Source organism: Mirounga angustirostris, unplaced genomic scaffold (assembly GCF_029215605.1).
Source record: "Mirounga angustirostris isolate CCGP_5_RB_7025 unplaced genomic scaffold, mMirAng1.0.hap1 SCAF_10, whole genome shotgun sequence".
Lineage (NCBI taxonomy): Eukaryota > Metazoa > Chordata > Mammalia > Carnivora > Phocidae > Mirounga > Mirounga angustirostris.
Window position 1 is genome coordinate 47,303,854 of NW_026991718.1, and position 13,481 is coordinate 47,317,334.

At 36.6% G+C, this 13,481-nt stretch overlaps 1 protein-coding gene across 7 annotated transcripts in view; it reads left to right on the forward strand.

Moving 5' to 3' along the window:
* The window catches only part of GCFC2 (GC-rich sequence DNA-binding factor 2), a 48,308-nt gene extending 35,238 nt beyond the window's left edge, over positions 1–13,070 (forward strand). For 3 of the 7 annotated variants that reach the window (XM_064572266.1, XM_064572264.1, XM_064572267.1), the window contains 5 exons: positions 3,391–3,467; positions 5,671–5,737; positions 7,564–7,710; positions 11,557–11,681; positions 12,360–13,070. In XM_064572266.1, the coding sequence (XP_064428336.1) occupies positions 3,391–3,467; positions 5,671–5,737; positions 7,564–7,710; positions 11,557–11,681; positions 12,360–12,477 (534 nt within the window). In that variant the 3' untranslated portion in view covers positions 12,478–13,070. Of the gene's footprint in view, positions 1–3,390; positions 3,472–5,670; positions 5,741–7,563; positions 7,711–11,556; positions 11,682–12,359 lie in introns of those variants that run through there. The other 4 variants (XM_064572265.1, XR_008506872.2, XR_006792490.3 and 1 more) reach the window with 4 other exon arrangements.
* The last annotated feature ends 411 nt before the right edge of the window (positions 13,071–13,481 follow it).

Consider the following 13,481-nt stretch of genomic DNA (forward strand, 5'->3'; position numbering starts at 1 on the left):
GTGAGGGAGAAGCAGGCTCCCCGCAGAGGAGGGAGCCCGATGTGGGGCTCGATCCCAGGACTCTGGGATCATGACCTGAGCCGAAGGCAGATGCTTAACGACTGAGCCACCCAGGCGCCCCAACCTTAATCTTATTTTAAAGCCTCAGCTCATGTCACTGACCACATTGCCTGCCCACCTTCCCACCCACCCCCCACCTGAGCAGCCCAGATAAAATACTGTGAAATGTTCAAGGTGACATTTGAGCTGGGACCTAATGGAAAGTAAAGGATTTGAACATATAGCAACTGTGACGGGGAAGAGGGCATTCTTCACCTTCCTCCAACAGAATAAAGACTGCCCTGGGTATGTTACATTTAATTCTGGGTGTAAGTGTATTAAATGGAAAGTGTTTAAGATGGTATGGGAAAGAGAAAATGTAGAAAAGTGAAATACCAGTCTTAGAATCTGAAGAATTGTCATGTGGAAGGGAGATTAGTTTTGTTCTGTATGATCTTAAGAAGTAATTAGGATCAAGGAGTGGAAGGTATAGAAAAGTTTGTTTCTCATTGTTAACTGAAATCTAATAGTTAATAACTGCCCAAAGTTATGGGCGGCCTCAGGAGATCATGATTCCCTGTCACTACATGTTTTTAAGCATAAGTTGGTTGACCAGTTAGTGGAAATGTGAAAATGTTATCAAGTATTTAGATTGCTAGTTTTCAGATTTCTTCTATCAACAACTTTTTTCACATAAAATCTTACACACCCCTGTACACAAACACACAAAAGCAAAGCTGCTCTGCTGTAGTCAGCACCTCCCCTCACTTTCCCTTGAGGGCCTCAACATCTGCCCAAGCCACCCAGGATTATCTCCGTGGATATACAGAGCAGTGTAAAAACTACTAGCTAAAGCTTCTAAGAGTCTTTTCAATGCTATTTTAAAGAATGTATACTTGTGTGTGTGTGTGTATTTGTTAAAACTTTACTGTTTGGAGACCTTTTTTTTCCCCCCACACCAAATAATGTATTTGAAAATTTGAAAAAGTTAATGAGCTCAGAGTTTTAAAATATATGAATTTGTTTTAAACAAATTTTTGGAAATAATGTCAAACTTAGAGAAAACTCTCATGAATAAAAATAGCATACTCATAGGCCATTTACCCAGATTCACCTGTCATTAACATTTTGCCCCATTTTGCTTTATTATCCGCTGTCCCATTGTATATATACACAATTTGTTTCTCCTGAACACTTTGAGAGTAAATTGCATATTTGCTCAGAATGAAGATAGTCTGTTACATAACCATGGGACACTTATCATTTTCAGTAAACTTCATGATACTTAATCTGCCATCCATATTCCACTTCCATCATTTGACTCAATAATGTCCTTTATACCATTTTTTTAGAGAACTGTTTTTAAGAAACAAAAATTTAAACAATATGGAAATACTTGTCAAGGCTAGCTTTCAATTACAATGATGTAATTTAATTAGAAAAAAAAATCAAAACATAACTGTCTAGTGCAAACACAAACTCAGTAATCTCCATAAGTTCAGATACTACTTTGTGGAGATAATGCCTAGAAAAAATGATCTTTATTCTTTTAAAATAATTCAAAATATTTTAGAAATGGGGTAAAAAAAAATTGAATTTTTGTTTTTAACATTAAATAGTGATATGTGGCCACTGGAGGAATATGTCCTTGATATTTAAGTGGAAAAAGAAACAGGACTTCAGTTAGATATAATTTTTGTGAAAAAAAATACATTTGGTTGAATTCTACATTTATGAGTAATTTGGCCAGTATGGGCTTTTGAGAGCTTAATTTGTGCTACACATTGTTACCTACTTGAAAACTATTCTAGTGTATTTTGTGGCATTTTTATTTTTCAAATATGGATTTCTTTTTAAGAATAAGAATAATATTATAGAAATTTTGGTAATACATGAAAAAAAATTTAAATTCCCCTTATCTTTTCATCCTCGTACAAGGACTTGATACCATTGTTGGATATTTTTATCCAGCCTTTTACTTCAAAGTTATAATCCTAGTGGACATGTACATTTGTATCCTACTTCTTTCCCTTAACATTATCTCATTAAATATTTAATTTTATTTCTTACTACAGTCTTTATAAACTTTACCTAAGTAATAGTTTCTTGCAATCGATGATATTATATGTCTTAAAAATACTCTGTGATCGAATATTTTGGTTATTCCCAATTTTTTTTTTTAAGATTTTATTTATTTGACAGACACAGCGAGAGAGGGAACACAAGCAGGGGGAGTGGGAGAGGGAGAAGCAGGCTTCCCACGGAGCAGGGAGCCCGATGCGGGGCTCGATCCCAGGACCCTAGGATCATGACCTGAGCCAAAGGCAGACGCTTAATGACTGAGCCACCCAGGCGCCTGGTTGTTCCCAATTTTTGATTCACAAACATTAAAATGAATGTGCCAAAGTGAATTTACTACTACATCAAAGGACATTGATAAACCAACAAAGGACCCATAGCTAGAGTATATAAAAGACTTCTACAAATCAGTAAGAGAATCTGATTTTTAAAAAATACATAAACAAGCAGCTTTTAATTAGGTACTTAGCAAAATGGCATATCCAAATGACAAGAATATGAGTGGATACTCAGAGCCCCTGGGTGGCTCAGTCGGTTAAGCATCCAACTCTTGATTTGGGCTCAGGTCATGATCTCAGGCTCCATGCTCAGCAGGGAGTCTGCTCCTCTCCCTCTCCTTCTGCCCCTCCCCCCGCCCACATGCATGCTCTCTCTCTGAAATAAATAAATCTTAAAAAGAATATGAGTGGATGCTCATCATCACATTACTCAACAGGAAAATAAAAACTAAAACATAATAAAGTATGACTATATACCCCAGGAATTGTAAACATTAAAAAATAAAAGGATACCACGTATTAGTAAAGGTGTAGGGAAGCAGGATTTCTCATACATGGCTGGTGGAAATGTAAATGGGATATCACTGCTTCAGAAAACAATTTGGCATTATGTACAAAGGTGAATGTATATACATAAACTAAATTCCAGCAATTACATTCTTGTGTGTATATCCATTAGAAATATAGGGCTGTGTATATTAAAAGACACGTATAAGAACTTTTATACAATATTGTGTGTAATATAGCCCCCAAACTGGAAACCACCTGAATGTCCCATCATTAGTATTCATGTGACAGAATATGCTATACAGCAATGAGAATGCACTAGCTACAGCTGTGTGCACCAATATGGGTGAATAAAGTTCTCTTGTACCTAATTGATAGTTATTTTAACACCTGATTCTGTGTATACAAATTTGTACTATACTTTTAAAATGGTAAATAGACTTCTACCTGTGGCCATCACTGATGCTTTTAAATTTTTATATAATAGGATTTACTTAAATCCGTTGTTGTGAGAATGAAGAAAGCAATAGAAGATGATGTTTTTATTCCTCTGTATCCAAAGAGGTAAGAGCTGTTGATTTCTAGATTATATGAAATAGCTAATCATGTAACACAGAATTAAGAATGTAATACAAAAGAAACTATATTAAGTGTTCTCTCAAACATACATACACCTATTAAGGTGCAAATTGGATTTCAACAAAATATTTCTCACTTTTTATATGCCATGTATGATACCTAGCACACTTGGACATCAGTTTTTTTATGTTAAGAACATAGCAGGGGGCATCACAGAATGGTTAAATCCATACACTGGAGCCCAGATTTACCATTACTAGATATTTGACTTTGGGCCTTTGTGTGCATCAGTGTCTTTGTATGTAAAGTGAGGTATTAATGCCTACCTCATAGGACATTGTGAAGATGAAGAGCATGCTCAGAACAGTGCCTGGCACAGAAAGCTAGAAACTGTCTGTGAATTGTGGATTTACTTTAGGAAACAAGTAGGGGGTTTTTTTGTTTTTGTTTTCCTTGCCTGGGGAGACATTTTTCTAGATGAAAAACGTTGCTACAGCTGTTGCCAAAAAAAATTACTGCCTGTGCTCTCTTCTAGGATTCTTAGGTTTAAGGTCTCACTTTTAGGTCTTTAATCCAATTTGAGCTTATTCTTATCTATGGCATGAGAAAGTGGTCCAGCTTTCCAGCACGATTTGTTGAAGAGATGATCTTTTCCCCTTTGAATATTCTTGCCTTTTTTTAATGTAGAATCAATTGACCATATAAGTATGGGTTTATTTCTAGTTCTTTATTCTGTTCCATTGATCTGTGTGTCTATTTTTGTGCCAGTATCATATTGTTCTGACTACAGCTTTGTAGTATATTTTGAGATCTGGAATTGTGATACCTCCAGTTTTGTTCTCTCTCGTGATTGGTTTGACTATTTGGAGTTTTCTGTTGTTCCATGCAAATTTTAGTATTATTCTAGTTCTATGAAAAATGCTGTTGGTATTTAGATAAGGATTGCATTAAATCTTTAGATTGCTTTGGGTAGTGTGGACATTTTAACAGTATTGGATCTGCCAATCCACGAGAATGGTATTAATTTTCCATGTGTTTTGTGTTGTCTTCAGTTTCTTTCATCCATGTTTTATAGTTTGCAGAGTATAGGTCTTTTACCTCCTTGGTTAAGTTTATTTGTAGATATTTTATTCTTTTTAGTACAGTTATAAATGGGATTGTTTTCTTAATTTCTCTTTTTGCCACTTCATTATTAGTGTGTAGAAATGCAACAAATTTCTGTATATTTATTTTGTATCTTGTGACTACTGAATTCACTTATCAGTTCTAGTAGTTTTGGTGGAATCTTCAGGATTCTATATACAGTATCATGAAGCAAGTGGTATTTGATGCATATTTATACATTTGCTAAGAAGGCATCAGTTTATAGTAGTGGATTATGAACTGAAGCTATCCAGTGAGTGTTCACAGGATCGAAGAGCTTTTGTGGAGAGAAAAGAAAGGAACTTCTAAGCTTTCTGGCTAATTTAAATTGTGAAGAGATACCTACATGTAAAAATTATGCCCTGTTAAGGCTTGTTGTAGAATGTTTAAGTAAGAAATCTATTCATATGGTTCAAAAGTTTGAGTATGTATTTTTTAATTTATATTTAAAATGGGGTCTTCCTCCCACTCCTGCCCTCCATCCAGTTTTTGCCCTTCCTCCTCCATATACGTACATGCATGCCATAATAATCACTGTTAGTAATTTTACCTTTCCATAATTTCCTCATGCAATTAGAATTACTTATATATGCTATAATCTTATTTCTCTCCCCTCCCCCGTTTTATAGCAGAGGAAGTGCATTTGTAACCATTGTCTCGTACCTTACTTTGACTTAGTACATCTTTGAGATCATGTCATCACCAGAGTAGTTTCCTCATTCTTTAAGCTGCATAATATGCCTTCATATAATGTAGTGTAACTGGTGAGCATGTGAGTGGTAAACCATTACCAGCAGTGCTGTGAATAATTTTATAGACCCGCCATTGGTACATGTGCAAGTATACCTCCAGAAGGCATGCTCAGAAATGGGGTTGTTGGATCAAAGTGTACATGGAATTGTAATTTTGATATCAGAGCACTCCATTTACATTCTGTTAATGTGTTAAGGTTTAATTCGTTGGTTTAAAAAAACACTGAGTTTTTTAAACTCTGGTTCTGAAAGATTAACAGTTTGCATTTTGTCCTGTCTCGGTTTCAAATTAGGACTGTAGAAAACAAAACATCACCACATTCCAAGTTCCAAGAAAGGCAGTTCTGGTCAGGTGTAAAGGTAAGTAAAAAACTACAAAATTATTTTTATTTTAAATCTAGTATACTGTAGAGCAGAGATTATCAAACTTCTGTAAAGGACCAGATAGTAAATATTTTCTGCTTTGAATGTCTGTTGAACTGTTCAGCTCTCGGCCTTTATAGTGTAAAAGCAGTTATAAACAATATGTAAACAAATGAGCATGGCTGTGCTTTGGTAAAACTTTACTTATGGACACTGAAATTTCAGTGTCCTAACTTTGACATGTTACAAAATACCCTTTTACTTTTTTTTTTTCCCAATCATTTCAAAATATAAAAACCATTCTTAGTTTACCGGCTCTGCAAAACCAGGCAGCAAGCTAGATTTAACCCACAAGCCATAGTTGGCCAACTCCTAGTCTAAAAGATAAAGGATGAAGTCGTTGCTAAGTCAGTGGTAATAGGGAGGGATGGTAAAAAGTTGGGTTCGGAAGATACTTAGGATGGAGCACTGAAAGGACTTGATGACTAAACGATAATTGCATATGAAGACTAGGGTACTAGCCAAGTTTCTGACTTTGGCAACTTGGTAACTTACAGTGACATTCTTTGAGGGCTTTGGAGGGGATACAGGAAGAAGAGCTTTGAAGGAAAGATAAAGGTCTGTTTCAGATGGTGAATTGAAGAGAGCTATGGGGAAAAATATAGATCCAAGAGTCTGAATTGTAGGAGACAGATCGGAGTTGGAGATTTGGGAGTCAGCCACATGTAGGCAGTATTTGGAGCCATGGTCATGAGTGACAGCCTCTGAGGAGATGGGATGAAGCATGAGAAGAAGGCTAAGAACACAGCCTTGGGAAACACTGACATAAGAGGCAGACAGAGAGAGTGAAGTCTTCAAAGAAGCATTAGAATTTATTGTGAAACTCAGAGTGGTCACAAGAGGGTGGCATTATGGAAACTAAGCAAAAGGTTTTTAAGAGTGAAGACAAAGTATTAAATGCCACCCAAGGGAATTAGGAGAAAGACTGAAAATGTTTACTGGATTTGACAATTAGGTCTTGGGTGACCTCAGCAAACTTAGGGTGAATCCATATTTGTTATGTAGTTGAGTCAGGGAAAACACTTTCCAGGAAGAGGGAGCAACATAAATAATGACACAAAGTATAGAAAAGCATTGCATGGTAGAGTAATAAATACAGTGCTGGAAAGAAAGTGGAAAACACCATAAAATTCACAGAAAGGTATGGATTTAGAGGAAGGCAACCAATATTTTATTAGAATAGCTTATATTTTTTATCTTCTATATCAAAGCCGTAACGGTTTCTCAGGATCACATATTAGTAATAGTGGCACTGGCTTTAACAGCAGTCCTTCATGAGTCCTTGGGTCCTGTGGTCTTGCACCTGATGGCCCCAGTCTCTGGGAGTATGAATTGAGGAGGAAGATTATTGATCTGGAAAGGCGCCAGTGAAGTTATTTGAGATGGATTTTGGGTGGTAGTCCTAAAAAAATAGGATGAGCAAATATATGGAGGTTGGAAAGAATTATTTGTTTAGAAATGTTTTCTATTGATTGTAAAATTGATACTTCTAATGAGTTTAAAATAGTTTGACCAGGGGTGCCTGGGTGGCTCAGTCGTTAAGCGGCTGCCTTCAGCTCAGGTCATGATCCCAGGGTCCTGGGATCGAGCCCCACATCTGGCTCCCTGCACCGCGGGAAGCCTGCTTCTCCCTCTCCCACTCTCCCTGCTGGTGCTGTGTCTCTGTCAAATAAATAGTTTGACCAACGTTTTATGTTTGTTGGAGACTATTACAGTTTTCCTTTAGAGAAACAGCTACATACTCACTTGATACTTTATTTTAGCTCTTCCACAATATTCTTCTTTGGAATGGACTCCTCCCAGATGACACCTTGCAAGAACTAGGACTAGGGAAGCTGCTAAATCGTTACCTTATTATAGCTCTTCTTAATGCCATACCTGGGCCAGATGTTGTTAAAAAGTGCGACCAGGTCAGTGTAATTTTATCATTTTTTAAAATTATTAAAATCTGTTTTGTGGGGCACCTGGCTGTCTTGGTCAGTAGAGCATGTGACTCTTGATCTCAGGGTCATGACATTGGGTGTAGAGATTACTTAAAAAAAAAAGTTTAGGGGCGCCTGGGTGGCTCAGTCGTTAAGCGCCTGCCTTCGGCTCGGGTCATGATCCCAGCGTCCTGGGATCGAGCCCCGCATTGGGCTCCCTGCTCGGCGGGAGGCCTGCTTCTCCCTCTTTCACTCCCCCTGCTTGTGGTCCTCTCTCGCTGTGTCTCGCTCTGTCAAATAAATAAATAAAATCTTTAAAAAAATAAATAAAAATAAAAAATAAAAAGTTTAAAATCTATTTTTAACAGAATAATTAAAAAATGAGAAACCTAAAAGCAACCAACCCCTCAGTATTTAAGAATTAGTATACTGATTTGAATTATCACCAGGGAAAAGAAAAATTATTTAATAAATGGAGCTGGGCCAACTGGTTAACTCTTTATAAAAAGAAAGTTAAATCCTCAACTTTCACTAAATACCAGTATAAAAATGAAACTATAAAATACTGTACTAAGAGGATAAATGTATCTGATGGTAAGGGAGTCCTTTTGAACTTAAAAGCAAGAAACGAAATGATGAAGTAAGCAATTTGATGAAAGTAGAAAACTTCAGTGAATGAAAAAACATTTAAAAGGTATCAAGATTATGTGATCAGGGGCACCTGGTTGGCTCAGTCGTTAAGCGTCTGCCTTCGGCTCAGGTCATGATCTCAGGGTCCTGGGATCGAGCCCCGCCTAGAGCTCCCTGCTCGGTGGGAAGCCTGCTTCTCCCTCTCCCACTCCCCCTGCTTGTGTTCCCTCTCTCTCTCTGTCGAATAAATAAATTTTAAAAAAATCTTAAAAAAAAAATGATTATTGTTAAACCTGGAGGATAGGTTCATTGGGGTTACCATACTTACTCCTTCTCGTGTTGGTCTGAAATTTTCTATAATGAAAAGTTTAAAGGAAAGGGAGTTGAAAACGGAGAAAAGTTATAAGCCATACAAGGATTACAATCCATCTTTTTAAAAAGCTCTTTAAAGTTAGTAAACAGATATTCCAATTAAAAATGGACAAAAGACATGCAACAGGAAATTCACCAAAAAAATATGTAAAAATTTCTAAACACGTGGAAAAGGTTAACAGTACTAATCCGAGAAATGCAAAATAATATAGTAAGGATATTATTTTACCTGTTATGCTGGCCAGTTTTTTTTTCCCCCCTAATTCTTGTCATAATGAGGAAACAATAGCACATTATTTCAGGGGCACCTAGAATGGGTGGTGCTGGGGTTCTGAGAAACACTTTTTGCTGTTGGAATGAGGGATAGAACTCTAGAGACTTTTGGCATGATGGCTACAAACCTTTAAAGTTCATACCCCTTGACTTAGCAATTTTACTTCAAGGAATTTATCCTAAGTTAAAAATCAGAGATGCACATGTAGATTTGTTTAAAAAAAATTCAGTGGAGTAAATTTGAGATCTAAGTGGCTTTATTAAGGATCTGTGAATCAGGCAGCATTCCATCTAGCAAGTAGAGAGATACTCTCAGGAGTTGTACAAAATGGAAGGCTTTCGTAAGAAAGAGGGTGAGACAAGAAAGCTATTAGCAAAAGAAAAGGATTATTTCAGGCCAGGACAAGGTCTTACTGGGGAGAGGAGAATGGCATGGTTTTTGTCATGCAGATGACCTCACTATAGCGCCCATCCAGAAATTTGGGGATTGACTCTTAAAAAGTGACATTCCCGGGATGAGTTGAAACTGCAGTTAAAGTCTTGGGTTTGCTGTTGTAAGGAGCAAATGACTATCTGGGGCTTGTTTCTTTATCAGAGTTTTAGTACAAAGAATATTATTGTAGCATTATTTATAATAGAGAGTTGGAAACAACCTAAATATCCAAAAACCATCCATTGTCTATTCAGCAGATAAAAGTCATTTTTAAGAGTATGGAAAAATATTTATAAATTTAAAAACAACATAAGACATTAGATAGCAATTCCTAACCCGCCATGATTTTTTGGACTATGGTCTTTATATCATGTAGTTTTAAATTACATTTTCCCCCCAAAATTGAATTCATCGTCCATGCTATGTATTTCAGGTTCAGTTTAGTCCCCTTTGACCATGAGTCTACTATCAGAAGTAGAAAAGTAGCAGGACATTCTCTCCACAGCTTGTGGCTAGAAGGCCATGCCAAGGAGCACCTGGGTGGCTCAGGTCATGATCTCAGGGTCCTGAGATGGAGCCCTGCCTCGGGCTCCCTGCTGAGCAAGGAGCCTGCTTGGGGTTCTTTCCCTCTGCATGCCCCCCCCATACACACACATGCTGTCTCTCAAATGAATATAAATCTTTAAGGAAAAAAAAAAAAACCATGCCAAGACAGTGTGGCTTTAAATCCTGTGATCATTTATGGGAAAGCTAGGTAGTTCTGTGAAAATTTTATTGAGTTATGTGTTACAGAGCAAGAGAAAAGGAAAAGCATGTACAAATATTTCTACCCTAGGCAGTCAGTGTGTCTGCATTTTTTCTGTAACTGAAAAAGGTGATTAAGGAATAGGATAAATCTTTTTTCCTCAACTGTGTTTTTGAAAGAGTACATTCCAGAACTTTCATTTAACATACTTTATAATGTATATGTGGTGTATTTTTCCCAACTTTTTACTTTTATAAATACTGATCTTGATAATAACTGTAGGATAACCTATTTGTCCAAGAATTTCTTTGCATAGTATGATCTCAGGTTTTTTCTTCCTCCCATTCTCTTTCCTTTTATTCTTCTGCTATGAGGAAGTTTTGTTTTTTTTCGTTGTTTTTACCAAAACTTTCCCCAAAATCATGTTTTACCTTTAGCATAATGGTGTTGGTGCTTCCCCCCCCAAAAGAAAAATTGAATGCAACAGACTCTGTATGCTGCCATGAACATTTAAAGCAGTGTATTAAAGGATCAAAACCATAATTTTTTTTATTCTGTGTATCTCACAATCCTCTACTGGATTCCTTAACTATAATTTGTTTATGTAGATCATATGCTAGGTCACTCAATTTCTTAGTATGAAATAATACTAAAATGTATTTTATATTTATGTTGACTGTGTCTAGGCATTTCTAGTGTTTAGTTGTAAATGGCATTTGTACAGATTTAATGGTTTAGGAATACAGAGTATAGGAATTACAAATAGTATAGTATTACAAATACCCCTAGAGAGTAATCATAAAGAATAGTCTATTTTAAGCTCTTGGCATTAAAATACAATTTTTTTAAGAAGTATAAACTTTGACAAAGGAAGATTCTCAAAATTTATTCTACCATAACCATAAAGGATTAAATGAGATGGACTCGATGTTAGCAAAAGGCCTTAGATAACTGTTATTAGAAACTGACCGTGATGGACACTGGGGAGGGTGTGTGCTCTGGTAAGCGCTGTGAATTGTGCAAGACTGTTGAATCTCAGATCTGTACCTCTGAAACAAATAATGCAATATATGTTAAGAAAAAAAAAAGAAGAAGAAGGTAGCGGGAGGGGAAGAATGAAGCGGGGGAAATCGGAGGGGTAGACGAACCATGAGAGACGATAGACTCTGAAAAACAAACTGAGGGTTCTAGAGGGGAGGGGAGTGGGAGGATGGGTTAGCCTGGTGGTGGGTATTGAGGAGGGCACATTCTGCATGGAGCACTGGGTGTTGTGCACAAACAATGAATCATGGAACACTTCATCTAAAACTAATGATGTAATGTATGGGGATTAACATAATTAAAAAAAAAAAAAAACCTGACCGTGTGTTTTAATTAACAGATAGCCGCATATTTACCAGAAAAATGGTTCCAAAACTCTGCCATGAGAACGTCTATTCCCCAGCTAGAAAACTTCATCCAGTTTTTGTTGCAGTGTGCACATAAATTATCTAGAAGTGAATTCAGGTAATTTTGCATATTTATATCTCCATAAGCGCACAGTTCAACGATTCTTTTTTACACTCAGCAATTTTTAGATTTGTACTTTTAAAAATAGAATAAAAGTCTGTGGAGACTACCACTCTAGAATTAGTAGATATTTTTATGTGCAGTCTTTGGAATCACTACTTTATACTCACACCTCATGCCTAATAGTTCATATTTTTAAATGTAAATCTCTTCCAAAATAAGCATTTTAAAATCTCAGCAGGTGTCAGGTACAGGTCTGCAGCCTGCTCTTTACCCATCAATAACTAGAATCTGTTTTGGATGTTTCATTAACAGCACCAAATGTTTAGGGGCTTAACACCACTAAATGTACAGTAATGTTCTGGTAAACCACTTCTCCAAAAGTTTAAAAAAATTTTAAATAAAAAGCACAGATTTGTAGCATTTCTGTGGGTAAATGTTCCCACAGAGGCTCCCACCAAGCTGATAGCCCCACACTGTAACTCAGTTTTCTGATGATAGATTTAACTGCTTTTTAGTCATTCACATTAAAATTTGCCAGCATACATCCCCTAATAACCTATATTTGAACACTGCATGGAAAAGATAACATCTGAATAATTTTAGATATGGGTTTAAAATTTTTTCAGATTAACAACTAATGATTCACTAGGCTCTCAAACTTTTGTTTTTCAGGGATGAAGTCAAAGAAATAATTCCTATTCTGGTGAAAATAAAAGCTTTGAATCAAGCAGAATCCTTCATAGAAGAGTATCACCTAGACCATCTGAAATCAGTAATTAAAGAAGTTTGAACAAACTATAGGAAAGTACTAACATGAGATTTTAATATAGTGACACTTGCCTCCTTTGCTTGGGGGCCGGGTGGAGCAGGACTCCATCCCTCCATTCCCTTCTTACCTTCTGGTATCATGAAGGCTGCCCCCCTGTGGTGGTTGCAGCAGTTAAGCACACGGGAGCACTAAGAGTTTAATTTACTCCCTTTGATTCTTTTCACGTTTCCAGTTGGAGAGAGAAATTGGAGAAATCTTGCTGTTTGGGCTTTGGTAAATCTGAACTGCACCATAAAAATATCTGTTCTTTTCATTTTAACTATCTGTTTACAAATAAGTTAAAGTGGAAATCTTAATTGGAATGAATTATTTGCTAAGTATTAACTGAGTAAAAGCATTTTAAGACTTTTGATAACTACTGATTGTCAAATTGTCCTTCAGAAATCTGTACCAGGGACACCTGGGTGGCTCAGTCAGTTAAGCCTCTTCCTTCGGCTCAGGTCATGATCCCAGGGTCCTGGGATCGAGCCCCACCTCGGGCTCCCTGCTCAGCGGGGAGCCTGTTTCTCCCTCTCCCTCTCCCAGCCGCTCCCCCTCCTTGTGCTCTGACAAAATCTTTCCAAAAAAAATCACCAATATATTGTGCCAACACAAGTGTAACAGAGGCCAGTGAAAACCGCCCCCAGCATAGGTATTACCATTTTTTTAACTAAACGCAAATTTAGATGTAAAAAAAATCTTATTTTAATGATTAATTTTGGCTATTGTTTTTTTTTGGCTATTTGTAATGTTTTTTAAATAATCCATTCATCTTATGGATTTGTCAGAACTTTATATTTTAAAGATATTGATGTTTTACCTATCCTATGTTATAGTTTCCTCATTGCCAGTTTTATTTTAATTTTGTGTATGATGTTTTTAGTGTGCTAAGGCAGTACTAGTTAGGTACTTAACTACTTTTGTTAGGGTTTTGTCATTGGCGGGGGTAGGCTTAGACAGGAAACAGGTATTTTAAATACTCAGAA